The following is a 25,654-nucleotide window of genomic DNA, read 5'->3' as shown; positions in this document are numbered from 1 at the left end:
AACAAATGAGCAATCACACAATTTTTCTTACATTCAGCTCATCACATACTGACAATTGATCAGAAACCCTGTTTCCTCTTACTTCATTAAAGGCTTATATAGGATATGCCTCAAGTGTCCATTTTCTATGTCATGAAAAACAAAAACCAAATCAAACCTTGTGCTCAGACACCGACAAAGATACTTTTTAATGACCTGTCATACAGTGGGTATCAGTATATGGTATATTGGGAGTGAGACATGGTTGCAAACTCACATGGTGAAAACAAGCCCACAGTTTAACCAGTTTATCAAAAACTACTTACTGCAGAGGTAAATCTGAGAGTGAGTCAGACCATGAGAAACATGTTGTTTCTCATGGTCACATGAGAAACAACATGTTTCACATGTTTTTTGTCTGCCAAAAAAACATGCAACATTTCCTTTCTTTTAGCTTTGAAATTACTTCCGTAATTGCCTATAAATATTATATTATATTATATTAGATGATTAGATTAGATGAAACTTTATTAATCCCTCGGGTGGGTTCCTCCGGGAAATTCAGTTTCCAGTAGCACAGCACCGACAGATGTTGCATGTTACAGATACAATAAGGGGAATGAGAGTAATGATATAAGCATAAATATACCATATATACACATATATAAATACAGAATATATAATATGGATAAATAGGATTGCACATTTGAGTGAGTATATTGCACAGTGATTATTGCACAGTCGAATATAAGAAAAAAGACAAATATTGCAAATATTACACAGTGTAAAAAAGCACTACAGCTCAGCTGTTCCCGCCCTCCCTTGTCCCCTTGTTTCCCCTCCCTTTCCTCTCCAGTGAGGAGTTAAACAGTCTGATGGCGTGTGGGACAAAGGAGTTTTTAAGTCTGTTGGTTTTTGACTTTGGGAGAAGCAACCTGTCTCTGAATAGGCTTCTCTGATTGTTTACGACCGTGTGCAGAGGATGCCCAGCATTGTCCATAATGTCCAGCAGTTTCTTTAATGTCCTTTTCTCTGCCACTGTCAACAGAGTGCCCAGCTTCATGCCGACCACAGAGCCCGCCTCCTGATTAGTTTCTCCAGCCTGGATGAGTCCTTCTTTGCTCCTTCTTTAGCATAGAAAACTACTCCTACAACCACCGATAAAACATCCTCAGGAGCTTCCTGCAGATGTTAAAAGACCTCAGCCTCCTGAGGAAGTACAGTCGGCTTTGGCCTTTTCGCAATAGCAACTGTAGGTCCTTAGGTCCACCTAAGCTGCTTGTCTTTTTTAGTAAACAGACTAGATGCAACCACCTCTACAAACACAATGCAAATCGCCTCAATTTTTATTTACCATTTATCATTTGTGATAAGACTACATCATTAATACTCTGTGATAAATCAAAAATATATTTTTACTATCAACAATCATTTTGATGGTAATGTACAATCCTTACAGTTGTGGATCTTCGAGCTAAAAAACTAATGGCTAGACGTAAGAGTATTATTATAAATAGCATAAAAATACAAAAAATTTTTACTTCAGTGTCAGTACTTCCAGTGTAAGTACCTGGCTGTTTTACCTTTTTTAAAGTCAGCTACGCTAACATTAATACTACGATTCAGTTTAAATTATGGCAGATAATAACGTTGTTTTTTTTTTAAAAAAAGGCAGTTATTAAGGCCAAAAATCAAATTACAACCCCCAATTGGTGGGGACAATGTTTAATTATTATACATTTGAAGATAACATCAAGTTTGAAATGGAACCATCGATATTCTTGTCAAACTGAAAAATAGGGGACTTGGCTTGTTGCTGTTTTAATTTGGAGAATAAAGTTCAAATGTTAAAAAACAAACTCTAAACCTTTCAAAATAAAGTCAGAACTTTTAAATGCATCCTTGAAATTTCAACTTTATTTTCAAATTGTTGAAATAATAAAGTTTAAATGTGGAAATGACTGGTGAGTTTTCACTGCCTCATTCCCAGTGACAGCGAGGATAGGCTTCCCTGTGGCCCTGAGCCAGAAGGGTGATTAAGAAAATGGATGGATGATGTGAAAATGCTGAGAAATAAGTTGAAATGTTGAGAATAAAGCTAAAGTTTTTTTTTTTTTAATGGAAATCTTAACATTGGATACTTCATCTTTATTTATACAGGCAACCGTCTGCATCAAATTTAATTTTTTAAAATTTGCACTTTACTTTCAACTTTATCATCAGCATTTTAACGTTTGCTAAATACAGTATATCTATATTCATTAATCATCACATTATCCTTACATGAATGTGCACTGCCAATCTTATCCCTCTAGTCTCCTACACTAAAAGCCAACAACCAACATTTTTGGGTTTTGCTTGTGAACCCAGGTTTCTGGGTAAAACATCGCCATTCATGCAACATCTCCATTTTTACCTGTCATGCTTTATCAGTAGAAAATATTGATAGTGAAATCTGAGAAAAGCTAATAATAGCAAATGATCACTCTGTTTTATCTCACTCATGCTTGTTTGCACTTTTGTTCAACCCAAATGCTTTAAGAGCCACAGGAAAATCTTTCAAGTAAAACCGAGGACACCACACTTTGGATCTCAGAACAGCATTAGAACATTAGCGTCATTCTCTATTAGGCTCTCATTACGTGTACTCTAACACATCCACTACTGGGCTTGTTTCTACACTAGGACTTAAGTTGCCAGAAGAATCCTGCAGGTACTGTTCTGTTCCTCTCTCTCTCTTCCCCTGCTGTTCAGTAACAGGAGCACTTAAAGTACTGAGGCTTTGTTTGAAATGATTTCCCAAACTAGCCGCTGTTTCACTCTGCCCACATTTTATTGCATGTGAGGAACACTGACTCGCACACAAAAACCCAATTTTAAGCCTGCAAAATGTGAAATCCAGCCTGGCAACCCCCCAAAAAAGCTACTAACAACTGCAACCAACATCATGCAGCGTTATGAAAATGGTGAGAACAAAAGTGACACTCTGCTGCGATGGTGGGAAACAGCAGTAATTAGAACAACAACAGCATCCCAAACAAAGCAAAAGTTGTTTTGTATTTCTTTGTCGGTGTCTGAATGGGGAGATAAATGCAGATTGTTTCATCAAATCAGCCCACGCCAGTGTAAAGTCACCACACACTATTGGTGTTTAATCTGTAACTGGATTCAGCAGTGGTGTAAAGTGTCAGGGGAGGGTGTTGAGTTTATTTGAGTTTTATTTCCACATATTTCGGCTTCCTTTTTCATTTCTTCTTTTAAGTAGAAAAAAGTAAATTGCAGTTTAAACACTATATTGCTCATGTTCATCCCAATTTTTAGCCTCTAAACGTCCATTGGGTAATTAGTGACACATCTACCATTAGGCTGTCACATGTATTAGGTACCACCAAAGAAGCTTGTGTTTCATTAAAAACTGGACTCCTTCACATTAACAGTTTCTCAAAGTAGCCTGCATAACTTGATAGCTACTCTGTTTCAAGTAGGCTTGGCATGCTAATGGATCTAAAACATCTAAATATTATATCATTACAATTAAAATCCAATAAATAATTCTGTATACCCCACTGCAGAGTAAAATGGCCTGTATTTGTATAGCGCTTTACTTAGTCCCCAAGGACCCCAAAGTGCTTTCGCCCATTCACACATTGGTGATGGCAAGCTACATGGTAGCCACAGCTGCCCTGAGGCGCACTGACAGAAGCGAGGCTGCCGGGCACAGGCGCCACCGGGCCCTCCGACCACCACCAGTAGGCAACGGGTGAAGTGTGTTGCCCAAGGACACAATGACCGAGACTGCCCGGTTCAAGCCGGGGCTTGAAGCGGCAACCTTCCGATTACAAGACGAACTGCCAACTCTTGAGCCACGATCACCCCTGAGTAGGTTTTAATTATTTATACCTATTAGTATTATTCATAAACTAATTTATGCTTAACATGTGGTGCCAGCTTATTTCCTGCACACTGATTATTTTGTTGAGTTTTTTAACCCAAGCCTAAATCAGTAACCTTTTTTATAAGAGCTTAAATTATTGTACTGTACTGTAGAGGTTTGTGTCTTTTTACTAATTCTGCTAGCAATTCTTATTATAACGTAATCTGGGGTACGGGGTACATCACCATTGCAGCAAATAATGGGAGAAGGCAGGGATAGCTCAGTAGGTAGAGTGGTTGCCCCATGATCGGAAGGTCGGGGGTTCGACTCCACTGAACAGCTACCCTGAGGTACCCCTGAGCAAGGTACCGTCCCTACACGCTGCTCCCCGGGCGCTGCATTGGTGGCTGCCCACTGCTTCACTGGGTGAATGTGTTAAATGCAGAGGAATTTCCCTATGGGGACTAACACATATATATTATTACATTATTATATCTAACCTTCACTTGAGCAGGTTATGATCTAGGTAAGGTATAAGTACAAATAAAACCACTGCCGACTGACAATTACTTTTTAAATTGCATTGTCAATCTGGAAGGAGCCCATTGACCTATAAAGGTATAAGCCTATTGTATAAAGCCATTTCATTGTTTTGTAAGCCTCACTGTAGACAAACAATCCTAAAACAGGACATGTAAGCTTTATGTGCAATAACTTGCAACTTATTGGTTTAAATTCTGCTCTAATATTTGTTTGTTACTTACTCTCAGACTGCACAGGCACCAAGACAAAAATAAGAAAGCAAAAGTTTTTAAACACCCTAACAATGCATCTAAGCTGTATATTATTTTAATAAAAGTTCCAAACAGTTCCAGTCACAGTCAGGTCTGCCTATGTCATAATGATGGGGCAGTTATATTAATTATTTGATTCCTGTGACTTTGTTTAACCTTTCCATATTCATCTAAATATTAGCTTTCCCTTAATTTTTAAATTAATATACTCTGCTCCCCGTAGATTTGTGAGCAGTCGTATATTGTAAATAGTGCCTGATAGGTATGGTGGGTTGCTAGACTGACTCACACTAAACATATGCCTTGTAATAGCTAAAAAGAGAGCTCTGAAGCAAAGCACTTTAGTCCTGAAGAGTGCAGCTCTGCAACTTAACTTCATGAAAGTGCAAATGTGTTGTTACATTTTCCTTTTAGTAAAAAAAAGTAATTTGTACCAAGAATATGTATAAAGATGAACGTAGCAATTATGTTAAAAAAAATCTTTTAAGAATGTCGAACCATGCTGTGATGATGGCACACTTCGGAATCGCACAAGAAGTGCTTGACAAAGTTAATAGGTAGACTGATATGTAGCCAACCCTGTTGAGCCTCCTTCTGTCCTCGCCTAGATAATAGACTGAAAAAGGATGGATAGCAAACAGTGAACTTTTGAGGAGGCTTACAATCAAAAGCCATCCAGCTAACTACAGGATCCAGCAGAGAACCTCATAGAGCATACCACTGTTTTTCTCACCAATGATTACACTGTCAGCTATTCTACTATACAGAGAAAAGGAAAAAGAAAAAAAGAGTGAATTTCCGGCCCCTGAATTTTCTTTTTTGTTTTGCTGTAATCATGCAGCACTGAGCTGCTGCTCGAGTCATTCTATATCCTCACTTTTACGGTTAAGTGTCTCAGAGCACCCTCTCAAGGTTCAAAATTGGATATAAAAACACCAGTGTATGCATCAATACTCCTGTGACAGCTCAGATATTAAACCTGAACCCGCTGACTCATCATCATCGACAAAAAGCTCCTTTCTTTCTCGTAAAAAGAGAAAGAAAAGTTTTACAACCAAGTTCTCTGCTCTGGCAGCAAACATGTGGTAAGGCTGAATAAAATCATCTCTAGGAAAAATAGAAGTTATAACCACCCCCTCACCACCCTCATAGGGGTGTATAATGGTGGTACGAGGGTGTGTGTGTGTCTGTGTATATATATGTGTGTGATGTGGGTGTGAGGTGTATTGTCCTGGCCACATTCGGTTAACAACCCCATTAACTGGCTCACAAAGCAACCCCGGGGCAACGATAACATCAATCCTGGCTTTAGAGGCCATTACGTTTCTGCTCGAGATATATGCCGTGCGCTGGAAAAGTGAGGTGAGGCCGTGGCGGCTGAGTGGCTAGAGGGTGCCACAGTGTCACCAACAGTTTTTTTTTTTTAAGCCTAGCCCTCTGTCCACCCCATCCTGATAGCACACAAACACCAATAGAGCTTCAACAAGCCCCCCTAGGCTGCTTGGCAGGTGAGAGCTGAGGCCGATTATCTGCTTTACTCAGACCTTCACACTCCACACATAAAGCAAAACATTTCGAAATGAACACCACAATGGATACGCTAAGTGTGCAAAGGCACCTTCTAGACCACACAGAAACAGATGTCCAAAAAGGAAAAGTAATCAACTTCACCCCACCAAAAAATCATCTGATCAAACTTAAACCAGTTTTTGCAATAAAACTGTTGTGCTATTTAACTTCATTCCATTTGAGACCACTCCTCTTCTGCAGATCATTAAGGAAACCAGGCAAGAGTTGTAGAGTAGACACGGATGGTGGACAATGATTTTTGGGGCTTGTCAGTGGTCAGAGTGATCGCTCCTAGCTTGCGAATCAAGGTGTTGTTTTTTTTTTTTTTTAGCTTATTCCCACCGTTAATCTTTTAAATTGACACTATCATTATTATGTAATCAATCAACATTAAATTTAATCTTCCTCATAATCAACACTTGTGAAGCAGACATGTCTGGGCTAAAACTCACACCCCTGCACTATTTGAAATGAATGTGGGTGTGGGAAGCACAGGTATTAGAGAACACAGAAGGATTGCATTTCTATCATTTGGCTTGACTTGAAATTAGATGTGCGACTGAAAGTTTACAGAGAGAACTTATTTCCTCTCTTTAACTGTTTTTTTTTTTTTTTGTTTCCGCCTGCCATGTTTGCCGGTGAAAGGCCGTGCGTGGGGAAGGGCACGGCGAAGAGAAAAAGAGAGCCTGCTGAGTCAATTTATGCAAATAAAAAAAGACTGAATAAGTTAGCAGAACTAAAAAGTAAAAAAAAAAATGTGTCAAGTACAGTTTACGACTGTTTTAGCTGTTCCACTTTAGCCATGCACTTACTGTTACTAATTAGTGTAGTTTTATGTGAATGAGGGTGTGAAGCTTACTGCATGTTCTTTGTCTTCATTCTGAAAGTGAGAAATAAACTCCACGATGGGTATCTCTCCCAACAGCAGCAGTAGCGCTGTTATGTCTTTTATATTAGCGCCACAGATTTCTTTCATTTCCTTGTTATTCAGAAAAACTGTGATATATTGTTGAAATTGCACTGCTTTTTTTCCTAATATTAAAATCTCAGGGATTAAATGTGCAGTTAAAAAACTTTTTCACTGGTCTGGTCCACTCAAGATTGAAATAGGCTGCATATGGCTGATAATGTAAAATGAGTTTGACATCCCTGTAAGGACGCATGTGTAAATAAAGTCCAAATACATTTTTGGGAACTCTACCAACACCATCATTCATTGATGCAAATGTGAATTTTAATGGTAATAATTAAGAAAAGAAAAAAGGGAATTGGGTTGTTTTAAATTAGAATATACCAGGCTGATATAAAAAAGTCCTAAGATGAAGCTTTGAAGTTTTGGAATAACACTACAAGCTTATTGTGTCTGTTATGGCTACGAATATTAATGATTTAGAGCTCCACGTGCTCACCCCCGTTCTTAATCCACCGTAAGAAACAGATAAACTGTATCAACACATGTGCATAACTATGTTCAAACACACACACACTATACATAGGGGTGGGTTTTGATTATCAATTTATTGATTTAAATCGATTCTAGCGTGGATAACGTGATATCGATTCATTAAAATCCTAAAATATAAATGTATTTTGCCCTCAGGTTAAACCTCACAAAATTTCAACAACCACCAAACAGCTAAACAGTAAATGAGAGCAGGTACACGGATTCTGCACAAAGACGTAAACACAAAGCGCGAACCCGCCGACGCATCAGAATCAGTGAGACGTCGTCTTTCTCACTTGACGGCACGGACACGGTCGAGGCTGAAAGCTGACAGCTCACTGATTCTGACGTTTCGGTGGGTCCGCGCTTTGTGTATACGTCCTTTTTGCGCTAGATTCTGAAGCTGCAGGTTTGATCTCTCTCCAAACAATATTGACTGAACCAGCAGCAAAAGAAGATCCAAACTTTTTTGCTTCACATAAACATCGTCATGAATTTCCTCTCATTTTTCCTGTTTTGCTTCCACCACGATAAAATCACCCCTAATGCAGAGCTCGTTGTCTCTCTCTCTCTCAGTGTACTTCCAGAACAGTTTCACATCTAAAAATCTCTATTTTCTGCATTATTTGCTTGCTTATTATGCACAAGTCTACCGTTCTTTACAGCGCTGTCGGCTGCAGTTTTTTTCCTTTTACTTCCGAAAAGAAAGCCACATTTCTGCCGTTCAATAGGCTACAGAACAAATTTAAACTTTTTAAAATTATGCAAAATTACAAAACGCTTAGCTCTAATAAAACCTCTGTAACTTTGCTCTGCTTCATGTCAGCAGCATCAGGTAATGTTCATATGTTGATTAATGGTTTTCTTTCGTTTTTGATCTACTGCAGAATATTTTTTAGGTCATCTGCTATAAAATCCCAAGCCAGGAAAATCTCCTTCATGTTTTTCTGAGTTCTATCCTCAGTTACTTTGACACAAAGGCATCTGCTGTGATGCTTACACCTTGGATAAAGTCTAGCAAGTGTCAGCTTTATTTTTATAGACAAAAAAATATGGAAATGTAATGATGCGTGATCAGAATTATAATATTTCTGACTGTCTGAGTCAAAATTTCCCAGATTCGAATCAAATCGTGGATCAAATCGATTCAGGACCTTGTGAATCGGAATCGAATTGATTCTAGAAATCAGTGACCACCCAGCCCTAACTATACACACCAAATCACAGAAAATACTCTTTCACTATGTACAAATGTGCAATTCCAACACAAGCAGTACAAATAACAAATGCACCCAGAGACACGGACATTCACATACACGTACACGTGATACAGCTCCTGTTTTGTCTGCTCACTGCTCGCCAATGATAACATTCACACTCCACAGACGCTGGAAAAAAAGGTCAGTGGTTTCTTTGCCCTTCCTTTTCCGTCTGCTCCTCGGGTGACTATTAAGCACCAGGACTCTATATGGAAACATGTTTGTGTGCAACACCAAGTGCTTCATAGCCAGATTTCTCCAAGGGAGGTTTAACTGCTTCAATTAAAATCACATAAAGGAGAGTGTGCAAGTCCTAACAGCATAAACATGTCTCCTCTTTTAGAACAAACAAGGATAAAGAGTTTTCCCCCGATGGAGCCAGGTGGATGTCGATTTCCTCTCACGCTAATCACACTTTGGAAAGTGCCATGAGAGTTAGCACAGATGAGTGACGGCTCCCCCGCCGTCCCAAACATACGGGTGGGAGGGGACCAGTTTACACCCAGCACCCAGGGGATCAGTCAGCTCTCCCAGCGGGAGCCCCGCTGAGCATCTCCCTGATTTGGTGAGACAGGGAGGCTTTCACGGCGACTGTGAGAGGAAAATCCGAGGCTTGTTTCACAATAGGAAATAGGACGGAGTTTACTTCAGGGGATGGAGCTCAGAAAAACCCACCTACACTCACTTTACTAATCTCCTAAGGCTGATGTGAATCTTAACCATGTGGAATTCTCGGTTTGCATTAAAGTCAGTGGCATTAAATAAGTTTGTGAAGACAGGATGTTTGAAGGGCGGTCTGTATATTTTACTTTTTACTGTGATATATGATGATCAGAAACTGGAGTTCTAAAGTTTAGCCTTATTGTTGTTTTACTTGCACTGTTAAAGCTACAGTCATGGTGTGCATACAACAAGCCAACCTGTCTGCTCAGTTACCACAGTAGATTTCTACAGAGGAGAAACTTGGGCTGCCAAGGACTTAAATTCACAAGAATAACATTGAGAATCGGCAGGATGTAAAAAAATAAATAAAAAATACCATTCACAGTTTTAACAAGCTTCTTGTTAGGAAGCACTCTGTACAAAAGCAATCTACCATTTTCTTTAACAACTTTCAATGCTTTGTGGTACACTCAAAAAAATCTGTTGTTGGATGAATACATTTTAATCATGGCACCTTTTTCCACGCAATTTAACCAAGTACAATAAACCATTTTTGATCATGTCAAACCAACACATTTGGCATTTGGTGGTTTAATGTAATCAGATTACGTTGGATCAACGTAGTATACTTACATTGATTTGAAGTATGTAGAGTGACATTTGTTTTAATTCATTCTACACAAGTTAAAAACTTTAGGAAAACACAATGAAATCTTGTTGTTTGAACAACTACTTTGTTAATCAAGGCAATTACTGCTAGTCTTGCTTAATGAACCAATATGGGGGTTGATGATTTCACTCATTTCAATCTAATTATTTCAATTAGATTTGTTTTCATTTGTTACACATTTAGAAACCCACTACTTTACAATAATAAAAAGTCACATTCAGATTATGATAACATTAACTTTATTAACTGAATTTACCTGACAATAAGGCTACATTCACACTGCAGGTCTTAATGCTCAATTCTGATTTTTTGATCAAATCCGATTTTTTGTCTGCTTGTTCACACTACAAATAAAATGCGACAGCAAACGCACTCTAGTGTGAACCCTCAAAGCGGCCCGCATGCGCAAAAGAAGATGTCACACACAACGCGCTCTGTTTAGACCCAGAGCAAACAGTATTGTTTGACTGATGGCCCTTAATATAAAGACTTTAGACTTTATGTTTCTCAATTTTTGCTTTAAGTTATTTTGTTATTTACATAACAATGTAAATAACCTAATAATTATTCTTATTGCTGTTTTAGAGAGGAGCAGTGCTTCAAAGGATATCAGTACCACATACAAAACTGACCCAGATCGGATTTGAAAATATCGGATTTGCGCCGTTCACACTGTCATACCATGATCGGATATGGGTCGCATAGGGTCAAAAAAAATCGGATTTGATGCGCTTTCGCCTGAAGTGTGAACGTAGCCTAAAAGCTTACCATTTTTGTACACCTGCAAGCATTATGCCACTTTAAAAGTAAAACATTAGAATACTTATTTAAATAGGTAATGACATCTGAACTATGTTGGAACCAAAGCTTCCACAACTAAAAAGATGCACAATTTGCTCTATAAACTAATATGTCAACTGTATTTTAAAAAATTAAACTAAAAGATGAAAATACATTTCCCACGTGGCAAGTTAAAACATTTGACAAAATAGAATTACTATTGTGTGAATATGGAAAAAATACAGTATAGAAATAATTTGGGTGCAACAACAACAAAATAACAACAACAACAACAACAAAAATCCATAGGGAAAAAATACAGGGATTTTTTAAAAAAAACAAAAATAAAATTTTAGGAAGTAAAACTATCCATATCCTTATCCATATAAGGACAAACAAAAATCATCTGCAGTGCTGTATAAAAGGTGATTTGCCAAACAGAGAGAATCCAGAAACTTAATAAAAAATTATTTCTTTTTAAATGAGAGAAAAGAATATAATATAAACAACTAAAATATTAACATTATATACTGGAAATCACCATTGCATCAATAAACCATTGAAGACCTGTCAAATTTTCAGTGGAATGATTACTTCCTGACACCAACTCAGTTCCAACAGCAACTAGCACCTACACCTTCAGGGTCATCAGAATGTTGCGCTGGGTCAACACTAGAGATGGCACGATACCACTTTTTTATGTCCGATACCGATACCGATATCATACATTTGGATATCTGCCGATACCGATATGAATCCAATATAGTGTGTTTTTTAATCAATAAAACGTTTTTTTAATATCTTGCTGCATTTTGTATAAGTTTATACTCAAGTTTAAATAAATAACAACACTAAAGCTATTCTGTTATACCTGTATGTAAAAACTACACTGCGTCCAAAATATGTCATAGTTCAGCAACACTGATCAATCTAATAAAGTTAAACCTGCTCCATCCTCCCTATTCTGGTATTTTAAAGAGTACTTAGAAGAAATTTTAAGCAACCTAACTAATAGGGTTGCAAACTCCCAGCAAAAAAAAAAAAAATAGGGAACCACCCCCCACCTCATGATGCTTAATCGATGTAATCAAATTTAATTTGATGCAGGGGGAAAATGCACAAAAATAAATTATTTTTCAAGAATAATTAAATAGATTCAACATCTTTCTTCAACAGAATTGCAGACTGCACAGATGGTATCTTCCCAAAGGAAAAAGTACTATAGCTTACTAGGGTATATTAGACTTAACAGTTACTATATACAGTAATGGACTTCTATATATTTTACACAAGATTAAAACTTTGGGTGTAAGAGTCAGATAATTATTTATTAAAAACTAGACATTTTAAATGAGAATAAGAAAGAAAAGTATGTCTTTGTGCCCCCTTTTCCCTGTTCATGCCCTATCGGCCCCCCTGGCTAAACTTTGCTAGATCCGCCCCTGCACAATTACCAGCCGTCAGCTACGTAGAAAAAGATCCTGGTGTAGAAAGTAATATTAAATAAATTCTAACAACAGCTTATCAAGCTTAAACGTGCTGCTGTTGTTCAGCCGCTGGTTTCCTCTTTCTGGTGAGAAGTGGGCCAAAAACAAAGAAGAGAGACGGACTCGCGACAGAAAAGCCGATCAGCTGATCATTAAGCAGTTTCACGATTGAAGCAGCAGGAGAGAGAGAGAGAGAGAGAGAGAGAGAGAGAGAGAGGCAGTTGCTCCAGGTATGGTTGTTAAGCTTAACGTGGGAATGCTTTACAAACATTCAGAGATGAACTTACACACTTGCTTTACTTCTCTCTGGGAAAACGTCCTCATAGATGAAATGCTGGTTTGCTAGCAAGGCTACAAATACACACAGCCGCTCTATCACGTGATGCACACTGCTGCTACGTGCTACGGTTATGAGCCGAGTTACGCCGCGTAGCAAGTTTTGTGAGGTGCTTTTTTGATATTTAATGGATCGGATTACATTTTTTATTTCTCGCCGATATCCGATCCAGTAATTTGGGTCAGTATCGGACCGATACCGATACGTAATATCGGATCGGTCCATCTCTAGTCAACACACACCACTAAACCTACCTACCTTGAAATTTTTGAGTGAATCTGAATTATGCTTTCTCTTTTTGTGTGAATAAAATGTACCAACGATATTTGTCTTGAAAGAGCAGCCTGTAAATACACAAGTTACTGTCTCACTATTTCATAAATGTGATCCAATATGTCCAAAATAATCTCTCTCTGTGGTAAGGTCACTGCAGTCACATAACTCACACCTAAAAGTGACTGAACTGACAGCTGTCTGTTAAAAATGAGAAGAATGACATCTGTAAACATGTGTTTTTAGTCCACACCAAGTCTTAAATGTGCATGTACATATATACAAAGATAACACTGGTTGGGTCCATAATGGTGATGTAATCTACAGTGTTTCAATAAGTTTGTACCTACTCTCCCTGATGGAACAATGCTTGCACTGCCACATACAAGTCACTGAAAGAAAAAAAGAGAAGCAGTTTTAAGGATGGTTTTATTGGCAACCTTTTTTTCTTTTTAATTAAATCATAAAACTATCATAAAAATGTATGATGGCAAAAACTTACCATGTATTAAAGAGGAGGCACAAACAATCAGAAAAAGGGGGCAGCTTTCTTTGTGGTGTTACTGTGGTAAAGAAAACAGACAAAATTATTTTATAAAAATTTCACAGTGGATTTTTTTTTTTACCTTGTTGCAAATGTATTTAAAAAAATACAAAAACATATAAATACTTCTTGCACTATAAAATTCACGGATAAATATCCAATGGGTTGCAAAATGTTACACAGCAGTGTTTCACACTATGCAATAAAGATGCTGGTAGTTACGGTAAAGGGTCCTACAGGCGATCTTTATAACTTAGCATTATTTAGCAACTCGCGCACGCTACAGTTTAACTTACATCAACGTGAGAGGCCGAACGCTTTTAAGAAAAAGAGAAAGAAAGAAGAAATGGAAATGATAAAAGGAAGAACGACCATGTCGTGCAATAACCGTAATTTAAAAGCAAAGTTACTGCTGGCAGAGCAAGGTAAAAGTTTTATGAGACAGCCATATTAGCTTTAGCTAACTTCATTTACCATGAAAGGGAATTACAAACATGTTAAATATTGTATTAAACATATCAATGACCGCTCAAAACACTATAAGACTAGCTACAGAAACAGGTAACATGAAAAAATGAAAAGCAATAAAGTGGAAATGCTAATAATAATGATATAAATATAGCTAGAGCGGATTAGAAATCTGGTATTAGACGGTACCGATTGGCACAGTCTAATACCAGATTTTCACTGTATTTGCTCCACTCCCGCTGTCTAATTTCCAATGCAGACTTGCATTGGAAAAATGACAACTTACACATTCACAGTTAAAAACCTTATTGAACAATTAACCGACGAAATAACTTAGTTTGACTAAGATATTTTCAGTTATTTATTACTTACCTTAGTGTGGAAGATTCCGCAGAGGGAAACGGCAGTTCACATAACTTTGTCCGTGTTCCCGCCTCTTCACTTCTGGGAAGTTTGAGCACTCGTACTAGGCACAGTGTTGCCAACTCCTTAGTAAGGAAAATCGCTATTGGCTGTCCTAAAAGTCGCTAGAAGTCGCCAAATGACGTCATCGCCTAATTTGCATAATTTGTCATGCTAATGTAATTGTAACCTACGTTGTTGGAGAGGGAAATAACGTTGTGGAAGAGACATAAAGTGAGTAAAAAACGTCCTAAATGCAGTTAGAATTTATTTAGAACTACAAATTAAATTTATTTTAGCAATTATTGTTTTTTAATGTCACAATTCCAACCCTGCTCCTTTATCCAGGCCTGGACTGGCAAAAGTGACCCGAAATTGGCACTCTGGTGGAGTTACTTTGTGTGTGAGAGTGTGTGTTTATAAGTAGTTTTAAACCTTGTGATCCACAAAACAGCCTAACAGTAAAAGAAGAACTCATGCGCGATTCATTTGCAGTTTGGACGCACAGGTGTGAATGTCTCCTGCCCTGATAGCAGCTGGGGGAGGACTATCCTCCACCCGTGAGCGCTTTGGCACGGGTGCACAGTAAAATTCGGAGTGTTAAAATAACACTTAAAGAGTTAAATTTAACACTGGTCCCGAGTCTATTTGGTCCCATTCGGAATTGGTGTTAAATCGACTCTTTCTATAGTGTTAAAATTTTAGAGTAAAATTAACTCTAAATAGAGTAAAAATTTAACACTGAGTAACACCGCAGAGTGTTAAATGAACCTAACACTACTAGTAGTGTCATATTATTTACTCTATCATAGTGATAAATTAACTCTATTTGTGTAAAATTCCACTGATTTTTAACACTGAATTGAGTTATTTGAAATTAACACTGGGGGTTCAAATAACTCTGATGAGAGTTGATGTTACTCTATACTGTGTTATTCATACACTAATCTCTAGTGAAAAATTAGCTCTCATAGAGTAAAATTTTAAATTAATTTTACACCAAGTAGTGTTACTAAAACTCTTCCTGTAGTGTTACCTTTACACTTAATTTAGTGTTTTGCAGCATAAAAACCTGGTTTCTAATAATGCTTTAAAATATAAAACAAGTAAGCAAAAACCACAACTAGATAATACGTTTAATGGCTTTATTTTGATGTCAGGCTCAAAATATTAAAACATCTCATGTAGTGTACATAAAACACTACACACACAAAAACAGTCATAAAACACTTTAAAACAATGAATTTAGTTCGGCATAAAATGACAATATGGAACCACATACAGGGAGGAATCAGAAGTGCCATACTTCATTTGAAGATCAAATGGTTTGAAGTAACACAGCTCTTTTATGTTCAACACCTTCAGCACCATATTGGGGTGCATTCTGACCTTAAATGCATGAAAATGGTCATCAGAACACAAGGTTTCCATCAGTTTTCCACAGAGCAATACAATGTCATCTTTCACAACAATACTTTTGATCTTATAAAACACTGGAATCTCAGACACTACCTCTGTACAGATGATAAAGTCAGGGCGGTACTCTGTACCATGATGCTTTATCCACTTAGCTGAAAAAACACTGGTAGACAACGCAGCTTCAAATTTTAAAGCAATTTCTGGACCTTCTTTCAGCTCTCCAAGTGTCACCATCTTTCCTGGTCCTAAAGCTAATCTTTCAAGGCTAAAAGACTCCCAATACATGGCCATACAACTTTGGTGTTTCTTGGCCAATGTCATTGTAATGTTTTTAAAGCTTTTTAATTGCTTCTTAAAGAAGTTATGTTTGGCTTCGTAACGCATGCACCACATGTGCAGAATTGGGCCAATATTTCGTATACTGCGAGGGTAATGTATCATGAAGTGATGCTTTGGTAGGAGACTGAGTGTGGGAAATAACTGCTTAAAGAGCTGATGATGATCAATAATCAAATGTTTGAGGTAGATGGTCATACCTTCTGACAGCACTGGTGAAAACACAATATTGACAATTTGTAGAAGCAGAAGTAGAAGATGCCAGTAGCTATCACCCACCTGTACTAAATCGCCAAACATCAAAGGTACATTACGCAATAAGCACCAAGATTGAATCGCATTTAGTCCTAAATCATTACTGCCATCAAACAACTTTACCCTTGGTGGGCGATTTCGCTGCTGATTGAAGCCATAGTCAAAGGCATGTATTCTACCAGCAAGTTGTTCAGCACTTAGGAAGTTCTCCTGAATGTACTGCAGCACAAGTTTCACCTCTAACTGAGCAACTCCCTCCAAAATGTCATGCATGATATCTACAGAAAAATTGTTGGCTGTGTTGAAATATTTAAGTGAATTCAAGAGACAAGTGCGTTTCACACCACATACATGAGGTAGCGTAGGATCTCTTTGTACACTTTCACAGTGCTGCTTATGCATATCAAGAGTTCTTAGTGCAACACCAGAATCATCTTCACAGAACACACTTTGAAAACAATCCTTCTCAAGCAGACAAAAGCGACAACAATATCGAGCTGCAAATGACTCCACGAACCCAAACAGACTATGCAAACCAAGATTGTCCCCAGTGACCTGGATTACAGTGCCATGAACCAAGTGTTTAAACATGGGAAGTTTCAGTCCCTCTGTCTCAAGAACTTTCAGATCATTGACAAGTGGCTCAAGGATTGAATTAAAGCCATAACGCTTTGAGTCTTGTGCATGAAAAAGAGCACACAAATGAATATTGACCAACAACGAATTAAAGATTGGAGGAAAATTCCTTAGTGTAAAGTATATTGCACCCAATTTATGTACACCCTTTTTAGAGCCCAGGGGATTTGCAGTTTCAAAGTCATCATAAAACAGTTGAATTTGTAAGGCATCTTTTTCTGCAGAAAATAGGGGACATCTTTTAACATAGGCAGCATCGATTAAGTCTGCATACACACCTTCTCTGGACATATTCCTTGACTTGAACATGTCGACAACATGGTGGTTTTGAAAGATAGTTTTCAGTGTTTCCAAAATAGGAACATATGCAAACCTATCAGTTACAATGACTTGATCAAAAGTCCCTGTGATCTTGTTTCTTCTACTGTCAAATCTTGTGCCAAGCACCATTTCAACAGGTTCAACAGTTGCCCATTTTTGTTTAAAGTGCCTATTTCGTTTAGCTTCTGAATTTAACAGTGTGAATGGGTTTTCAAAGTTTTTGAATGACTGCTCTAATTTCTTTTTACTTGTTGTGTCCTGTGAAGGTAAGCTCTGTAAAGCTGCATCTTTAGCCTGAGTATGAATCTCAAAAAACACTTCCTCCATTGAGGAGACAAAACTATTCACAGTAGATTGGCTTAATCCAGCTGCCCTGAGCTGTGCAACAGTAGAGGCACACATATCCAAAGTGCTCTTATTTGAACTTTTCAACATTTCAGATGTTGTGGGTGTTTCTTCTACATTAGTTGACACCACCTCCCCTGTAGTGCTAACTTCTTTAACTGCCACATCAGGCTGTAAATTAACATCAGTGTCAGCCTGTTGGTCGAAATAGTTAAGGTGTTTGGTATTTAAATGTTTTCTAAAACCTGAAAAAGTGCCAAACACACAGCCACAGTCACGCTGGGCACATTTAAGGCGAAGATTTCTTCCAGGTAAGTAACCATGGACTAACCGTAAATGCCTAACAAGCATGTTTGAACCAGTGAACTCAGCCTGACAGACAAAACACTTCATGATGGAGAATTAACCTTCAAGCCCTAATGAAGCAACCTTGCCCTTATTTCAGCAACTCTGGGACTTTCTTTGACTTTGCCAACATCTATATTGTACACAGTGGTTTGGATGAACGTGTACATGTTGTGAAGCATGGTGTTGTAAGATGTGCCAAACACAAAATGTGCTTTAAACAGTTCATCAAAAGCACCAAGTGAAGAGGTAGACTTGCATGGTATGGCATTCTTGTCAAGAATAATGAAGAACTGGTGGATGTCATTCTTTTTCACCCCAACAGCCAGGAGATAGGGTTGAGTGCTGGTAGTGATGGCATCAAGGTGCTCTTGGATATTTGTTCCAGTCTGAAAAGACAAATACAGACAGGGAATAAGAATCAAGTGTTTCTTAAACTGGTAATTCATACCATAAAAATAGAAAAGAAACAAACCTTCTTGAAGACCACGAGATGCCTTTCTGCTTGAGAAGCTGACACCTTTCCTGGTCTCTTCTGACCCTGACCAGATGGTGGAATCAGATGTAATAGCAATAGAATCGCTGAGAGGTCACTGTCCCAGCCTGAAAAAAATATTTGTTTTTAATAAAGTTGAATCATCATCATCAATAACAAATTTCAATGCATCTGCATTGACAAAATGTTTGAGTAGACCCAAAATACAAAAGGACAGCTGTTCTATGACAAACATTATATATGCTGTGAATGTGCTAATCAAAGAAATAACAGCTCACCAATGTCAGCATTAACTTCAGTGGCATCCTCAGGAGAGTCAGCTGCCAGCAAGAGTTCTTCCAGGTCACTGGTAGAAGGAAGCTTTCTGCCTTGTTGGATAATCTTTCTTTTGAATGTTGTTGGCCACCTCTCCAGCAACCTGCCTGATACATCCTCACCAAACATCAGTACAAAATCCTGTTCGATCTGTAACAGGGATAGAGAATAGAGAATTATATCTGCTATCTGCAAAAAATAAAATGTGTTTACATTGTCAACGTAATGAAAAATACTCACCAAGCCTTTGATATCTTTGAAACGTGGAAAAACAGATAGTATGTTGCTTGACAGCAGGGGGTCAAGGACCATGTTGTGTCGATAAACAAATGTCAACTTCATCTTCTTCTTGACTGTGTCTTCATCAGCTGAATGTTTCATCAGAGAGATTGCTTCCTTACACTCATCCTCACTCAGCACGTTCTCTGTAACAAACTGCAACTCTCGTCTGACAGTTGGTCCACCACACTGGTCTTCACCCGATGATCCATCTCCTGGTGCTAGACAATATGAAATACAACTTTATCAAAACTAATAATAACATTTAATAACCATTATTAATACAGAACCGCAATTTGGAACTGTATTATATGTTTCCACTTAATTATAAATGTTACCTCCAGATGATAATCGCCTCTCTTTAGCAGTGCATCTCTGTATGGTTTTAATCCTCCAGGCCAAATACCCAGTGCCACTCTCGCTATCATAATAATGTTCCTTGGAGAGTGACATATACAGACATTTTGTTTAATTTATCAGTAAGTTATGTAACCATGAACAGTTGATAAGGACATACATTTTGGCAGGATTTAAAATTTTGATTTTAGTTGTATCAGTTATTACTGTTAGCTACTTACATAGCCATTTTTTGAGTATGGGTCACTGAGGTAAGGGAAAAAGGTTACAATTCCTCTGGCATACATTTCTTTTACCTGCCGTGGTGGTGATGTACTGCAAGATCAAAAGGAAAAGAACTAGTCAGCTTCCCTGGAATTAATAGAGATTTAAAATAATTTGAAAATGATAGTAAAAATCACAGGGCCAGAAATAAATTACCCATTTTTTTCTGTCATGTCAGCTACCAATATGTTGACCATTTTTCTTCTGGTTTCATCCACCAGGGACTTGGTCCGATTGTACTCATTTATTATACGTTCTCCACCAGGTTCGCTGGTGAGAATGGATTCCACCAACTGGAAAAAACAATAAAAACATTCTACATGTTGATATAACCACTACAGTTCAGAACACTTAAACTACAAACAAAAAAGACACTATTAGAAGAATGTGGAAATCTGTTAACTCTTACTTGCTTAGCTTCTGCATCCAGCTTCTGACGTTTCCTCAAAGGGCTGTCTGAAAGGATGACAGTATCCTGTGAATCTGATGAATGTGGCGATGATAACTGGAACCGCTCAGGAGACACTTCTGCAACAGATGTTTCCAGACCTCAAAAATAGGAGCAAAACAAATCAGTTTAGACTCATTTTATACACTCTTTGAATAAACAATGTAATAATGACACACACAAAAATGACATTCAATGAAACACACATCATTCAAACAAACCTGTTTCATATTTGATGGTTAGTACTCCGGTTGAGGGATCTGTTACTATATCCTTAAATACATCCTCATCCAACTCAGTCCCTGAACTATCAAAAACTTTCACTCCTTCTGTTACGCCTGGCACACCAAACTTTGCAAATGCTGGAAACAAGCACACAACTTTGTGTAAACAAAAAGATTACATGGCATCTAATGTTTTGTAGCTTAAAATGAAGATAATTTCAAGATACTTCTTCAAAAGTGAGTCAGATAAATAAAAGCTAAATTATTAAGCGCCACTAACATGCTTGATAAGTGGTAGATTAAAATGGGTGACACTCACATTATGCAGTTTTTTCCCCACTAAATATACATTCATAACTAAGATGCTTCCAAAACACAGATCATTTTCAATTAATCATAAAATGCAGTTTGAAAAGACTAAATAACAAAAAGAACTTAAAGCCCCTTGTACACCTTTTTTATACAATGTTGGTTTCTTACCTGCAATCAAAAACTCCTTAAGGCTTGGCTCAGATACTCTAACAAATTTCTGCACACCTCCGAGTTTTGCTTTAAGCAGCATGCTTCCTGTAGACAGTAATTTCTTATAGTCAGTGCTCTTCATTGAACTACAGTAAACAGAAAATGTGAATATTAAATCAGTCCAATAAATACCAGCAAAATAGCCTTGCAATGTTATTTCTTACTGTATGTTACTTTTATGTCAGTGTAACAAGGTGTTTCAGCTCTTTGGCGGTAGTTTTTAGCCCTTTACTAAATGAGTATTTCATCTACAAGCGATATAATCCTCAATACAAAACTAAAGTAATTACTACTACTTTTACCATTTGTCTGATCTAACTTAGTACTAGGGAGTCAGTATTTTGTCATCATTAGGTAACATACTGAACAGTCTGGTAACCAAAATGGAAAAAGGAGCGGGGTAACTTTTGTCAATACCATCAACTCACAATAAATACAAATGCTGTCATCTTAAATTCAACCTACTAAAAAAAAGCATTAAAAACTGAATCCTGGACATTTTGGATACTTTATCAAGCTTATAACACCTGCTGGTTGTACTCCTGTAACTGTAAAATCGCTGAAGACAGCCAAATTAAAATAAGACAATAACCTTACTGAAAACGACCTCTATATCTGGTACATAGGTATCAAAAAAAGAAAAATGTAACATTTAGTGTAAACCTTTAATTAGTTAATGCTTGGGTTATGTAATTTAAAATTTGACGATAGCGAATTGCCCGCGCACTGAGGTTAGCCAAAATGCTAGTTAGCTAGCTAATGTTAAGATGTAAATCCCAACACATGGAGGGTTTAATTTAATGGAATTTCGAACATACTAGAACACAACACAATCACCACTACACACTGAAATAAATTTTGATAACAAGCCTTACAGTCCAACACTGATATCAGTCAACTTTTTTTTTAGCTAATTAACAACCTTACATTAGCATACAGACAGTGTCACATTTGCTTCTGGTACAAAATGAAATATATAATAAACATGGACAAAAGGAATGTAACCTTATTTTAACGTGCTATCTGTGCTTAAAATGTCGAATTGTTGGTTTAATAAGTAAATATGAACAACTTACCCTGCAACTGATGTGAAGAAAATGGCGTCCTGAAAAATCCTCTTGGTTTGAAAACGAGTCTGTGGTGGGAGGAGCTTTCTAGAGTAACGTTGACACTGCCTCTTTTAACTCCACGAATCATCACCCACACTGGGGGGCGTTTTGCTCCAGCTGTTGTTATAATGACTCTATTAGAGTAAATACACTTTAACACTGCTGATTTAACACTGGGAAATTTACTGTGTGAGGCGCCCACGGCAGCACCGCTGCTTGTTGAGAGTGAGAGCGATACGCGTTTTCACGTCAAAAAGTCGTCATAAATAAGTCTCCAATAATACCAGAAAAAGTCGCCAGATTTGTCGCTAGTCGCTTTTTAGAAAAAGAGTCGCTAAGGGGGTCTGAAAACTCGCTAAATATAGCGACAAAGTCGCTAAGTTGGCAACACTGACTAGGCATCAGTTTTAGAGTTGTTGATTTTAAATAATTACATTTCATTGAACTGAAGAATGCAAATCTAGTTCATTAAACGTTTTGTTATTTTATGTTAAACCAACAAGTGATAATGATTTAAAAATAAAAACTCAATATATTCATGTTAAATAGAGAAATGTCTATTGAATTAATCAAACAAATGCCTTAGTTGACTTTTTTGAGTGTAGGTGTTTGTTAGTACCTGCAATCTTGGATGCACCATAGAGGAATCCCAAAGCGTGCAATAATGCTGCTTTTCTCCTCACAAAGTCTAATCGTTCTATCCGACCAGTGTAACAGCTTTTTATCACCAGAGTTTTTATCATGTTGGTATACTAATTTTGAAGAAAATCTGCTTTTGTTTCTTGTTTTACTCTTCAGGTCTCTGTTGCCTGCCCTCCCGTGAGTGCCTTGAAAAAGTGACTTTCTTGTATTCAGTAAAAGCCTTGGTTGGGTCTTCACTGGTGAACTTTTGCTTTGTGCTCTGTTGCTACCATTAGAGGTTTGCACCATAACCACCATTGGCTATCACCTGTGTGGACAAAAAATGATTATAAAAACACACAATTACTGTTGATATTCACTCAGTGTTGGGCAGTATGGGTTTGCCACAGCAGATACTTGATCCTGTTCTGTATATTGTCCTTTACATTTTCATACTCGTTATCATCATGGGACCCTTGAACGTCCTACTGAATGTCTGACTAATAAAATTCCTTCTTTATGGCAGGGTTAGGCAAATCCATTAGAGGATTTACTGACTGACACCCAAACACTGCTGAATCAAATCCTAATCCCATATTGGTCTAAGCCTTGGTAATATTCTTTTCATATAGCTCCCTTCATATTTCTTCCTCTCTCGAGTCTCAGATACATGTCACAGTTATTAACAGAAAAGAAGCATGCTGTAAAAACTGTCAATTTATCAAATCATCCAAACCTCAACAGATGGATTTACTTGATTAATTATGCAGCCTCCAAATAGCCCTCTGATGAAGTTATTCCTGTTATATGCATCATAATTACTGATTATGAGTCTGATTTTAATACAAGTAAATATTCATGTTTATATTTGACAGCAAAACAACTACTTTCACGATTCTGAAATGCAGAAACGTTTCAGACAACGAACCATGTAAGATATAGTGTAGTGATGTTTCGGTCACGAACGAAACGGCTCTTAGAGCCAACTCTTTGAAGTGAACAACGCGAGCCGGATCCTTATTGCAATCCGTGTTTTTTTTTTTTTCCTTTCTCTCACCCTCTCTCTCGCACTTTTTTCCACTTCACTCCGCACTCGAGCCTTGTGCTTGCGCTGGGAAGAGGGGGGAGGGGCGGTAGTTACACTCGCAGTAGCACAGGAACAGAGCCGGAGGGAAAGAGAAAGAAACAGAGCCAGGGACAACAAGAAAGGTATAGTAATCATCCACAACTATTTTCAGTTGCGGATGATAAAGGATTCAGAAAGTTAATTCATGCAGGCCCATATGGCAGAGAATGTGCATCTTCTTTTTGTTTTCATATTTTAATTTATATTTAATTGTGTTGTGGTTTGCAGTGTTTTGTGTTGTTTCACTTTAAATTTGTTTAAAAGGAAAAAGCTGAAAATTTAAATAGTTAAAAGTTGAAATGTAAATACTTGGTTTTTGTATTATATGATTTATTTATTACATTTTCTGTGGAGTGAATAAATAAAAGTATATTTACGTTGGCCCCTTGAGACAAAGCACGTACAAACTCCAAAACACGTAAGAAATCTGAAGCACGTACAAACCCCGAAGCACATACAAACTCCGAAGCACGTACAAACTCCAAAACACGTACAAAACACAAACAGAAGTGCTCCAGGATGCTAGGGACAGTGTTGAGCTTTTGTTACCTAGTGGCTACACAAGCCAGGAAGTACCAACGTCTGGATTTGGTGTGTCGTAGTAACAGGTAAATAAACATTTTTTTAAATTATTTGAATATATATGAGTGCTTGTGTATAAATACACAAACAATACACATATGCTTTCAATGATGTAATTTAAGTCATCTAGGTAGCTCTGTTTTGGATGTTCAGTTAACGCTAGAAATGTGCTTTGGAGTTTGTACGTGCTTTGTCTCTAGGGGCCACTGTATATATTTATATATAAACATATATACCTATATATACCAACCTGAAGAGCCGGTTGGGAGCCGAAAGAGCCGGCTCTTTTTAGTGATCCGAGCCGAACGACCCGGTTCTCTAAAAAGAGCCAGAATTCCCATCACTAATATAGTGATCGAAATGCTATTACAAACTACTAAATATTAGAGACAGGAGAAAGAGATCACAAAACAAAAACAAAGTAAAAAGAAGAAGTAGGTTTGTCTACAAAGGTGCTTTGTTGATTGCACATTTTGAATGAAGAACGTTTCCAAACTCTGCGTCTTGTCAGTAACTTGGCAGTAATCAGGAAAACTTGTGAAAATTATGACAGAGTTGCCCAGAGAAAGAAGCGATGGTGACCCTGGCAGGACTTTATGTATCAGTTAGAGATGGCACAATACCACTTTTTTTATGTCCGATACCGATATCATAAATTTGGATATCTGCCGATACTGATATGAATCCGATATAGTGTGTTTTTAATCAATAAAACTGTCTTTTAAATATATTTCTGCATTTTGTATAAGTTCATACTCAAGTTTAAATAAACAACAACAGTAAAGCTATTCTGTTATACCTGTATGTAAAAAATACACTGCACCCAAAATATTTCATAGTTCAGCAATACTGATCAATCTAATAAACCTAAACCTACTCCATCCTTCCTATTCTGGTATTTTAAAGAGTACTTAGCAGAAATATTAAGCAACCTAACTAATAGGGTTGCAAACTCCCAGCAAAAAAAATAGGGAACCACCCTCCACCCGCCACCTCATGATGCTTAATCGAAGTAATCAACTTTAATTTGATGCAGTGTGGAAAAAAAATGCACAGAAATCAATTATTTTTTAAGAATAATTAAATAGATTCAACATCTTTCTTCAACAGA

General features: G+C 37.5%; 2 protein-coding genes and 1 long non-coding RNA gene across 6 annotated transcripts in view; all 3 read right to left on the bottom strand.

Annotated features, from left to right (window-relative positions):
- Window positions 1-25,654, bottom strand: part of unc5db (unc-5 netrin receptor Db) — a 284,478-nt gene that overhangs the window by 133,218 nt on the left and 125,606 nt on the right. The window lies entirely within an intron of this gene.
- Window positions 1,647-25,257, bottom strand: LOC146507230 (uncharacterized). The gene is made up of 3 exons (XR_014877267.1): window positions 22,606-25,257; window positions 13,632-14,601; window positions 1,647-13,521 (listed from the first exon to the last, which is right to left on the bottom strand). It is a non-coding gene; the product is annotated as an uncharacterized LOC146507230 (long non-coding RNA).
- Window positions 18,272-22,363, bottom strand: LOC146507231 (uncharacterized). The gene is made up of 11 exons (XM_085180739.1): window positions 22,182-22,363; window positions 21,064-21,150; window positions 20,581-20,721; window positions 20,321-20,460; window positions 20,068-20,204; window positions 19,869-19,962; window positions 19,629-19,728; window positions 19,252-19,511; window positions 18,975-19,161; window positions 18,676-18,803; window positions 18,272-18,589 (listed from the first exon to the last, which is right to left on the bottom strand). The coding sequence occupies exons 1-11, from the start codon at window positions 22,300-22,302 to the stop codon at window positions 18,272-18,274; spliced, it is 1,713 nt and encodes a 570-aa protein (XP_085036865.1). The 5' UTR covers window positions 22,303-22,363.

This window comes from Neolamprologus multifasciatus, chromosome 12 (assembly GCF_963576455.1).
Source record: "Neolamprologus multifasciatus chromosome 12, fNeoMul1.2, whole genome shotgun sequence".
Classification (NCBI taxonomy): domain Eukaryota; kingdom Metazoa; phylum Chordata; class Actinopteri; order Cichliformes; family Cichlidae; genus Neolamprologus; species Neolamprologus multifasciatus.
Note: the sequence above shows the minus strand (reverse complement) of the source record. Positions and strands in the feature narration are given on the sequence as shown.